Here is an 11409-nt window from a genome sequence, read left to right as displayed (position 1 = left end):
ATCAAAATGAACGAATGTATAATATTTGATTTCAGGAGGTGCTCATAGCATGCATAGAGAGCCATTTAATCATATTTTAACAACTTTATAATGGGCTTTATCAGTACATTCTGCCATAAACCATTTTTTAATGAAATTTTGATCTTTGAATGTGTCAAAATGAAAATAAAATTGACATCTTTGCTCTAGATGTTGACAAAAAGAACAGGTTTAGAAACACCTGAAAGCACCTGAAAGCACACACCTGAAAGCACTCTCATGCTTTCAGGTGAAATTTCAGGATGAATAGAAAAAGAACTATAACCTCTGCAGGTGAATTTAATGTGACCTCTAAACTGTTCAGTGCACATGCCCAACTCTTCATCGTTTCAGTTGGACATGTGCAACTGAAACTGCTGCACATGGAGCTTAAAATCAAAATTGACACCAGATGTTTGATCTCTGACCAGTGCATTTGTTTGGTTCACTCAGAATTGAACTCTCCTCATTAAGCTCATCACATTTTCATCATGACATCATGAGACTAAAACAATCTACTGTGTAACAGTACCAGATTCAGTGAGACTCTAAGAGTCAGAAAGGGATTGAAGTGGATGTCCTTAAGGCACATCCTTCACCTCTAGATAATGGGATTACAAATAGTTTAGCTATAGATTCTGCTGTTCAGTAGGTCCAATATTCAAATGAATTTCTGATTGTTTTTTGGTAAATTTGAGATTAATAATTTGTTATTGATTAATTTTGACACAAATATTAATTATATAGCTTATCTAGTGCTACAGTTAAAAATCCACAAGGCTTTATTAGTTGGAATTTCTACTTCTCTGCCTGCTGGTGCAACTCAAGCATTGTGTTAGCTGTACTGAGACATCTTCATTGATTCACTGCAAATAATACTAATTTAGAATAAACTAGTCAACCAAAGAAATGAAAACATCAATACACTGCTTCAGTATTTCACATTTAAAACATGAAATAGAAAAACAAAACTGTTTTCAAACCTCAGCTGTTTACATCCTGCTGTTGTCTTTTGTTTCAGAGGTAACATTATGTATATTAATTTATCAGGTTGTTTAAAGATTTGCTAACTTGCAAAAATATCACCTGACAACCAACACAATATCAGCAATAGCATTTATCAATCCCAAGCAACCAATACATCTAAAGTGCTTCCATCATTATTGTACAGTTTATGATGTTTACACCTGTTTTACGATGAAAATATTTTTGCCTATAAAACTGGTTGTTATGACAACAAAGATAATCAACAGTTACATGAAGGACAAGAATTATTTGTGTTTTATTGGAGCTCTTTATTTCTTCCTGGAAGGTCATGTCTGTGGTGCTTACACACTTTTGGCAAGACCACACCTCCTAATCATCTGTTGTACACTCTGTGACATCATCATAAGGCTGTGCAAATGTGCTCTGCTCCCCACCAACATTCAAGGTTAATTTCTAAGCAAAAACAGAACCAACATGGAGAAGGGAAGGGTAGGGCACAACTGGAGTAAAAGGTGTTGTTACAGTGGCAGGACAAAGTAGCAGATTCACAGTTTGAATTGGGCTGACCTAGGGTGTAGTTGCTGGTGCTCAGTGCAGGTTAAACTAAAGGCAGTGCTGAAGATGGAAACTGAGGGGAGGCTGCAGAGCACATCAATCTGAGGAAGGGAGTGGATACTTTAAAAGCACTTTCGGTGGACAATGGAGGGTCCAGCCTCATCGTACTCCTGTTTACTGATCCACATCTGCTGAAAAGTAGAAAGGGAGGCCAGGATAGAACCGCCAATCCACACAGAGTACTTCCTCTCTGGGGGAGCGATGATCTGAGGGAAAGAGTTAAATGTTAAATATCTTCAAACGTAAATGATATCTCAACATTTGTTCTATCAATAGGGCAAATTACTTTTTGAAATACATGTGAAGTTCCATTGGGTACAATTATTTAGCCTATTCTGTTTATCAAGAAGTCCTTAAACCCATGAACAAATTTTCTTTTTAACAACTACACATACAGTAAAGACGACAGATAACTAACTTTTGTTGGAAGGAAGTTATATATCCATTCTCATTCTGTCACATTGAAAGCCTAAACTCATCCTGGAATATGGGATTGATTATGAACTCAGAGCTGACCTTAATCTTCATAGTGCTGGGAGCCAGCGCTGTGATCTCCTTCTGCATTCGATCAGCTATTCCTGGGTACATGGTGGTTCCTCCTGACAGCACATTGTTGGCATACAAGTCTTTACGGATGTCAATGTCGCACTTCATGATGCTGTTGTAGGTTGTCTCATGGATTCCAGCCGACTCCATACCTGCAGGAAGATTGAAACACCAATATGTGGCTGTGTGCTAATGAATAATAAAAAAAAACAGCGGTTTTGTTAAAGTTATAACTTTTTTGATCATCCGTTAACTAGACAACTAGTTAACTCATGAACATGTTTTCATGTTCATATGAAAACATTAACATGTGACTGACCAATGAACGATGGCTGGAAGAGTGTCTCTGGGCAGCGGAACCTCTCATTGCCAATGGTGATCACTTGACCATCAGGAAGCTCGTAGCTTTTTTCAAGAGAAGACGAAGTGGCTGCCGTTGCCATCTCATTCTCGAAGTCCAAGGCCACGTAGCACAGCTTCTCCTTAATGTCACGCACAATCTCTCTCTCAGCTGCAGGACAAATTGACATGGTGAACCAGACACATCTGTGTGATGGGGTATCGTGAAAGTTGAAATTGATAAAGGGGCAAGTACAGGTGTATCATTGAAGGGGCATACCTGTGGTGACAAAACTGTAGCCTCGCTCGGTTAGGATCTTCATGAGGTAGTCTGTAAGGTCGCGGCCTGCCAGATCCAATCTCATGATTGCATGTGGTAGGGCATAGCCCTCATAGATTGGGACGTTGTGGGTGACACCATCACCGGAGTCCAACACAATACCTGAACAACAGAAAGGAGGTGTAACTCAGCTGGTTTCAGTCTTTGCTCTGTATCAAACATATTTCATACTGGTCTTAAGGAAGAAGGAGAAGGAAGAGTGTGTGATCCAACCTGTGGTGCGTCCAGAGGCGTACAGTGACAGGACTGCCTGGATGGCCACGTACATGGCAGGAACATTAAAAGTCTCAAACATGATCTGAACACAGATATTAAATTTACATCAGTAGGGACATAGTGCCATTATATTTACTTAACTTATTCTTCAACTTTAACTCAGAGAAAGAGATATGTTACATAGCATCAGATTTCTTTTATCTAATCATATCAATTCCTGAGCTCCATGCTGCAACACATTCCAGTTGTACATCTGATTAGAGGAGTTGTGCACCAGTGATGAACCTTTCTGCACGTCACTGGTTAGAAACACTTAGGACATTTTTAATGAAATGTAATTCAGTTGCAGCAGGGAATCCTGGCAAGTGTGGCCAGCATGTGAGAGGAAAAATGCTGCTACAGGAGAGGAAACTGTGTTTAGAGAACTGAGGGCTGCTATCACAGATGTGCATCTGTGAAGTGACAGCAGCAGGAATATGTGATTAAACACTTCACAAGTTGTAAATTCAGATTACAAGCAAATCAGCTGCAGAACACTTCAGTCTTCTGGAAGAACTATCACTGAACAGACATGACAGATTAACTGGAACCTCCTACAGAATCTGTGAGTTTCACAGGTACCAGAAGACATTCTGGTACCTGTGAAACTAGTTTGGGTTGTATTTATGTACTTTTTTGTATTTTGTACACAAACTACCTGAGTCATTTTCTCTCGGTTGGCTTTGGGGTTGAGCGGCGCCTCGGTCAGCAGGGTGGGATGTTCTTCCGGGGCAACTCGCAGCTCGTTGTAGAAAGAGTGATGCCAGATCTGGCCAATCAGAGAGCAATAGCCGGTCAGGAGGTGCTATGTGTGTGTGTGTGTGTGTGTGTGTGTGTGTACTTGTCTAGCTATTCTATTTGGGACCTTTTTTAATATATTTAATAACTTTTGAAGACCAATGTACCTTAAGGGGGCCAAAGTCCAGTTCTAATACAGTGGACCCCCTTGTTTATTGTCAGGGGTTAGGTTTACAGGTAAGGCACGAATTAGGTTTTGATTAAGGTTAATGTTAAGAACAGACTGTAATGGTTAGGGTTAAGGAAAATGTCTGGGTTATGCATAAAAAGAATGGAAGCAAATACATAGTAAATACATGGGTAAAAATACAAACTTGTGTATGTGTGTGTGTGTGTGTGTGTGTGTCAGACCTTCTCCATATCATCCCAGTTGGTTATGATTCCATGTTCAATAGGATACTTCAGGGTGAGGATTCCTCTCTTGCTCTGAGCCTCATCTCCCACATAGCTGTCCTTCTGTCCCATTCCCACCATCACTCCCTGACACACGTACACACAGTCTGTCAGTTTACACCTTTCTCTTCATCTATGATTGCTGTAGCATTAATCATTTAACAGTCACCTGGTGCCTGGGCCGACCCACAATGGAGGGGAAGACCGCTCTGGGAGCGTCGTCTCCAGCAAAACCTGCCTTACACAGACCGGATCCGTTATCGCAGACCAGAGCGGTGCTCTCCTCATCATCACACATGGCTGCGAGTGGCACTGTGGACAAGCTGGAAACCTAAAAGAATGACTCGCACTGATGAAGAGAGATGTGGGAAAGAGATGTGCTTTTACAGTTCAGAAAAATCAGAGCAATCTTCATCAACTTGACTATTGCTCATATATATATATATATGTCAGAAAGGACTCAGATTTCTCAGCTGCTTTATTACCCCAATATAATACTCATTCAGATTTCTTTTAATTTCACACATTATCTTATAAATTATTTCTAACTCAATCTGATTTTTATTTATTTTATTAAATACAGGTTTATTGTTTTCAAATAATTTCTCATGCTGAAGTTGTTTTCTGTGAATTTTCACACTGTAAAGTGTTAAAAGGTTTCTTCAAAAAGAAAAAGACTGTTGCATGGTTCAATGACACTGTTCTGTAATAGTTAATAAATATTAATTAATGCAAAATTAGCTTAATAGGGACATTTGGGGATACTCAGTTATCTGTCAGTTAAAGATGAAACAGTAAAAATGACCCCAGAAACTGAAACTTTACCATCCAGTTAAACCAAATTTATTCTAAAATCACTTTTCCACATTAAAAACAGCTAGGAGGAAGAAAACCTGAATGAAATTTATCAAGGTTCTGCAGCATCACCAAAACCGGAGCTGTTAGGTAGTCACATGACCTTCTGCTCAGAGAAGATTTCCTATTTCGGTCATGAGTGGACTCCTGCCTGTGTTTGGTATGCTCTCTCTCTCTGTGTTAGCTCTGCCTTGCCCTGCCCCACTCCACTCCATCTGTCCTTCCTCATCTCTCCTCATGTTCCTCTCCTCGCACAGCACTTTGCTCCATATTTAGTCATGAACTCCAGGAACTGAATATTTCTGCTGTTTCTGGCTGCAGGACAGGCCTCTGTGCGTTAACATTTCTCTGAGTTCTGCCTGACACCCCTCTCTGCAGCTCCTGTTTTCCTAGTCAGTTAAATTGTATCTCCATCTTTCTGTAAACTGTAAATTCCTTGTGCAGCAGCTGCTTCTGCTGATACGTTAGAACATCACAGAATCTGGAACATCACATTCTGCAGCTGAAGGTGCTAAGATACTTTGGGATAAACGTATGCTTTGTCAGTCAGTTACGACAGATACTGAGCAAGGTTCTACTGTGGTTTTCTGTTTACTTTTTAGGTTCAGGCTTACATTGACTGCAGAGACTGCTTTAGCTTAACAAGCTTCATCTGTGTGTGTCTCAGCTTCATCCTTCTTAATGAATTTTAACTTCAAAGTGAAAGCATCAGAAGCACACAAATAAGAAAGAGTAATTAGATCCAAACACAGCAGTGAACATAGAAAAAAACTAAAATAAGAACTTTTGCTTAACTCAAGTTTTTGTCCTTGTGTGGAGTTTAAATCCTCAACTGTATGTACAGAAATTTCTTTTTGACAAAGACAGACTATTATACTAAAATTGTTTTTCTTCTATCTTCACTTTCAATTCTGATGAATGATTTTTTTTATGTATTTATTTATTTTAATCAAACTCAGGTTCCATAAATTTAATTATAAATAAAAATTAATTTCTAATCAATGAACCCCCCTAATGTTAGACCTCCCAAAATTCAAGTCCAAAAGCAGGTTGGGTAAATATTTTTGGTTATAGTAAAAATAAAACTCTAAATGTTCTTCCAAACAATGGAAATGACTAAATGTTCCAGACACTGAGTTCCACATACATATTTATAATATTGCCAGGAAACAAGTATCTGAAGATGATGGAAAATAAATCCTGATCAGATTGCAGCTGGATGAGAGACCCAGCTTGTTGGTATTTAGTTGGTTCTGGTACTGGTCTCATCTGGAAAGTTGGTTTTCTAACCACTGTAAGTTGTTGGACCAAGTCCTTGCCCAAATCTGGAAAGCTCCTATAGATTCAGTAAGAAGCCAATCAGAAACCTGAATAGTGACTGGAAAGATTCAGAAATCATCAGATCAGGAATATCAGAGGTGACTGATAACAGAGACATTTAGATAGAGCTCCCAGAATTGAGAATGATGCAGCAGAAATCAGAGGGATTTTGCTGATTGACTGACTGATTTTCTAATATAATGCTTCACAACAACCAACTAAGGTGACCAAAGACTTTACAATAAAAAACACAGAAATAACAATTAAAAATAAGGGGAAATATCACTATGCTACATGGTATTAAAACCTTGTCTAAGCTTTAAGGCTGATCTTAGCCATTCCCAGGTCAGAGGTGGAGTCGGGGTGCTGCCACTGAAAAGGCCCAGTCACCTAGTCCTAGGGACATCTAATAAAGGGATGGATAGGAAGGTTTAAAAGTGCATTAATATACGGTGGAGTAAGACCATTAAGAGCTTTAAAAACAAACAGTATTTTATGGAGTTATTCGGTTGAAACCCCAAACTCCAAAATACAATGAATATTGTACATATTTATTTTAATGTGGTAATGAAAGGTTCTGTGGAATGTCTCAAAGATGCCCTCTGCTGGTGGATATTTTAATGAAACATAAGATAGCTTTTAGATTGATTTTTTCCTGATTTGATTTAGAGTTGAATGATATAAAATGGACTCAGATGTTAGGATATTTCAGTGTGTTTGAGACAGAGACTATCAATAATTTGGTCTCTTCTGTCACTGATAGGAAACATTACAGAGTCTGAACATTTGGACCAGAAGGCATCATATTTGGTTTATAAAAACAATTTACAGTATTTTTACAAACCAGTTTTTATACATTGAACATCTGCTGCAGAAACCAGGCTTTTCAACATCTTAGTCAGAGTCAGAGCTTGGGACACGGAGAGGTAAAGGAGTAACATCCTGACCATTTTCGTAACATAAGAAACTTCCAAAGAGATAATGGACAGTACTTCACAAGAAAAAACATTCTTAGGCACAAAGAACATGATCCTCTCTTTGCAGGAGGAGAGAGGAGAACCAAAGGCAGAGAAAACATAGCTAACAGATGTTTCATTGACAAGAAAGTAGGTAAACAAGAAGAAACTTTTCACTAATGGGAGAGGACATGCAGGTAATAACTGAAGGAGAAAATATGGTTTAGCAGATGCAACATTAAAGAGAGAAACTTGGAGAAATATGTTCGCTGAGAAAAGCAGGAAACACCGGAGAGAAGAGAAGAGGAGAAACAGCAGTAGCATAAATGAGGAGAGAGGAGTGAACACAAAGTAGGAGAAACAAGAAGTCAGAAGTGAAGAGTAGAGGAATGGAAACGTTTTCCTACTTTGAAGTGAAGATGAAAGTTGTAGATTAAAGAGGTGTGTTGATGAGAGTTTTCCTAGAGATTAATTACAGAAAGAAGGAAATGATGGCAGAAGCCAGAATACATCATTCAGGAAAATAATCATGATCACAGAGCAGAGTACAGCTGAGGAGGTCTTACCGTGGCAGTGCAGGGCCTGCTGGGATGATGTGGGATGGGAACAGGACAGAAGTGAGAGTCTAAGGAGCCGCCTGCCAGTTTATCAAGCCTCCACCTCCTCCATCCATCCTCAGTCCAAACAAGGCCGGGGCCTCCTCCTCATCCTCCTTCTGGCTGTCTCCTCGGCTCCTTTCCTTATAGGGCAGGACCCAAGGAAATGGCCAATCAGACAGAGGATGGTATCTGTGGACTTTCTCTCATCATTCACTGCATTCCTGTAGGAGGCAGACACAACTGAGCATTAAGACTAGAGTGTCAAGGAAGAGTGCTTTTATATTTTGATAGTAGATACAGATTAAAGTACTCTGCTACTTTAGATCACTCTGTTACTCTGAACTGGGTTATAGTACTCTAACACTTTCCTTTTAGTGCTCTCATATCGATTATACTACTGTGATCCTTAGGGGTGATTGTGCCTTAATGGGTACAATATTTGTCTGATAAAGTTTTGGGATCAATTCCAGCATCCCTTGTCACATGTACACTTTCCCCTTGAAAAGATGCTTAAAGTCTTTCTTTATTACTAAATCACTAAACACTGTTGTCTGAACCTAATTCTCAGTGTCCTGAATCCATTTTTCAAAAATGGTTCCTCTGTTGGCAGAACAGAGTGACCATTCACCTAGATAGCCACAGAACGCATGTAACAAGTGAATTGTTTGTTCTGGTTATGTTCCCCGGGGATGTATTTGTGTGTGACACAGACTGTGAGTGGGCTAGAGAGATTGTGCTTGTTATGTGGCTCTGATTCCAGAATAAAGTTTACAGTAAGCAATAATACTGCTTTAACTGTCCATTAAGTATAGTTGGAAGACAGAACAGAATGAAACATATGGCAGCTGTTGTGAATCCAGCCTAACTAAGTTTGTGCCGAACCATGAAGAGTTACAAAGTTTGTTAGTGTTAAAGCTTCTGGTGTTATGGATTAACTGGTGGCTAAATTAACTTGTGGTGGCAGCTGGGAGAGGCAGATATTTCAAACCAGGAAATAAACAATGCTATAAACTTAAAGAACTACAAAACTACTACTACTACTACTACAAAACTTTGCAAAATACTATCTGTTTCTGTAAGACATCATTAAGATCTCAAGAGTAGCTCATTAGAAAGACTTTTATTGTATGTTGCCTTTTTAAAACATAATCTGCAAAATTGCTAAAGCTTGTAAATTATGCAGAACTTGTCCTTATTTTATGTGTTGTTTCAGTCTGAAAATCATGAAAAGAAGATTAAAATAGATCTCAAGATGCCATAAAACAGATCTCAAAGCAAAAATTAATCCCTGAAAGCCGACATAAATGTTGAAGACCCATGGGAAATATAATAAAATGTTAAAAAAAGATCAACTGGCTGTTGTTTTTCATATCACCCTCATATTTTATGATATCTCAATTAGATATCCACTGAAACAATAGCAAAAAATCTTTTTTAAACAGTGTTTTTGTTACATCTTATAGTTTAGTTCCTAGCTCATTTCCAGAAGACATGGCTACCACAGATCTTTGTGACAGTGTCATTTCTTTCTTATTGTTGATATATTTCTTTCTCACAATTTAACTAAACCTTCAGACAACACTGAGAAAAACTGTTCTCTTATATACTTTTACATCAGAATTAGGTCAAAATCTTCACTAAACTGAGATTCTGAAAGTGTCACCAGTTGATCTGGGTTTGTTTTGCAAAGCGTCAGGTGTCGGTTAGTTGAGAATCAATGACATGTGAGAATATCAGACACCTGTCTGCAGGGCGGCACTCTTGTAACTCGGAACTGTGGAATTGCTGGTGTGAGTTTGATTAGCGTTTCCATCTAATTTACTTTTTCTGACCAGTTTATTGTCCAAAAAAAATTAATATTCACTTGCTGCCAAAGTTTTGGAGGTAATGTTGTTTAACAGGTTTACCCGGCAAACTTTAACTGTAAGAATATTGTTAACTTGTCAAACCTGTTTCCTTAAACTGTCACAAACCACATGTGCTTTTTAACACATTGAAACCTCCTATTTGTCCCCGTGACAGAAATGTTGCTATCTCTTCATCCAATCCCTCTGAAGACTTCCTGACATTTTTCAGAAACAACATTTCTGATCTTGGATTGTCTCCTCTATCTAGTGTGGGTCCAGTGGCTCCATCAGTTTGCCATGCTGTCTTTTAATGTTTTGAGCCTGTGTCTCTTAGTGAATTGACAAAAATTGTTAAAAGGTTAAAGCCTTCTTCATGCCCTCTGGACCATGCCCAGTCATTGGTTTATAGATGTCTTTGACTGTTTTGGTCCATGTATTGTTAAAATGGTAAATGCTTCCCTGATATCTGAATGTTTTCCCACTACTTTGAAACATGCTGTAGTCCATCCGCTCATTAAAAAGAGCAACCTTGATTTAAATGTGTAGTGTGCATGTTTTTCTTATTTTGTAGTGGTTGTGTGTAAGTGGGGTGTCCCGTGTCTTTTACTCCATGCCCTTCTTTGACCCAAAATCCAGTCGCCGAGCCTTAGATTCTTAAAGTCCCCTTTGTTTGTTTTGTTGGACTCAGTAAATTTGAAAGTTGACAAAATACATTACTGTGAGGAAAATAAACATTTCTATTTGAAACTTGAACTGCATCTCCTGTCCACAGAGCTGCCAAACTAGTTGACCTTCTAGTTGGTGGTGTGTTTGGAATTGGGGGTTGCTAACTCTCTCAAGTCCCTACAATAGAATGAGAACTTCAACTTGGAACCAAACCACAATTTTCAGTTGTGAAAGCCCAAGTCTGTTCTACTTCACCAGCAGCTGTGATCTACTGTATGTTTTTGACTGGACATTTGGTGCTCTGTTTGAAACATGAATCCTGCTTGAACCAAACATGAACATCTGAGACAGAAAAGAGGAACTCCACCTGCTGCAGATGGATTCATATACAACTTTTGTCTCCACCCCCTCCCCAGGCACACTCACCACACACACACACAGATCCCCACCCACACCATTCCCCTCCCATGTCCCTGCCTACGTACACACACGCATTGACTAAACCTCTGACCAAAGATGGGCAAACAGCCGGACTGCTCAAAGTTTCTGAAACTCTTTCTGACTGGCTGTAGTACATCAACATAGAGCAGCTCGGGAATGTGTGTGTGTGTGTGCGTGTGTGTGCGTGTGTGTGTGTGTGTGTGTGTGTGTGTGTGTGTGTGTGTGTGTGTGCGTGTGTGTGTGTGTGTGTGTGCGTGTGTGTGCGTGTGTGTGTGTGTGTGTGTGTGTGTGTGTGGGTGTGTGCGTATTTCTTCTTTTTTTCTATTTGTGGCATCAGGACTGAAAGCTGCATCAGCAGCTAATCTGAGAACTTGTTGGTGTCTGAAAGAACCAAAAACTGTGAGCAAATCTCTGAGTAAACCAGCTATTTGTTT

At 39.2% G+C, this 11409-nt stretch overlaps 1 protein-coding gene across 2 annotated transcripts; it reads right to left on the bottom strand.

Annotated features, from left to right (window-relative positions):
* Positions 1-1117: 1117 nt before the first annotated feature.
* On the bottom strand, positions 1118-8096 carry acta2 (actin, alpha 2, smooth muscle, aorta). Of its 2 annotated transcripts, none has more exons than XM_023341160.1 (9): positions 7989-8096; positions 4461-4640; positions 4250-4378; positions 3759-3869; positions 3059-3143; positions 2786-2947; positions 2486-2677; positions 2137-2318; positions 1118-1826 (listed from the first exon to the last, which is right to left on the bottom strand). In XM_023341160.1, the coding sequence occupies exons 2-9, from the start codon at positions 4587-4589 to the stop codon at positions 1683-1685; spliced, it is 1134 nt and encodes a 377-aa protein (XP_023196928.1). In that variant the 5' UTR covers positions 4590-4640; positions 7989-8096; the 3' UTR covers positions 1118-1682. The 2 variants fall into 2 exon arrangements, with proteins under 2 accessions (XP_023196928.1, XP_023196929.1); XM_023341161.1 differs by having other exon boundaries at positions 4461-4622; positions 7989-8092.
* Positions 8097-11409: the final 3313 nt, after the last annotated feature.

Source organism: Xiphophorus maculatus, chromosome 10, assembly GCF_002775205.1.
Source record: "Xiphophorus maculatus strain JP 163 A chromosome 10, X_maculatus-5.0-male, whole genome shotgun sequence".
NCBI classification, from domain to species: domain Eukaryota; kingdom Metazoa; phylum Chordata; class Actinopteri; order Cyprinodontiformes; family Poeciliidae; genus Xiphophorus; species Xiphophorus maculatus.
This window is presented reverse-complemented; position numbering and strand designations above follow the sequence as displayed.

Excerpts from the sequence above, each read along its gene's own strand:
- acta2 (XM_023341160.1), bottom strand. The coding sequence starts at position 4,589 with ATGTGTGATGATGAGGAGAGCACCGCTCTGGTCTGCGATAACGGATCC. Across the intron at positions 3,870-4,249 it reads ACTGGGATGATATGGAGAAG|ATCTGGCATCACTCTTTCTA; the intron begins GTCTGACACACA and ends CTGATTGGCCAG. Across the intron at positions 1,827-2,136 it reads CCAGCACTATGAAGATTAAG|ATCATCGCTCCCCCAGAGAG; the intron begins GTCAGCTCTGAG and ends TCTTTCCCTCAG.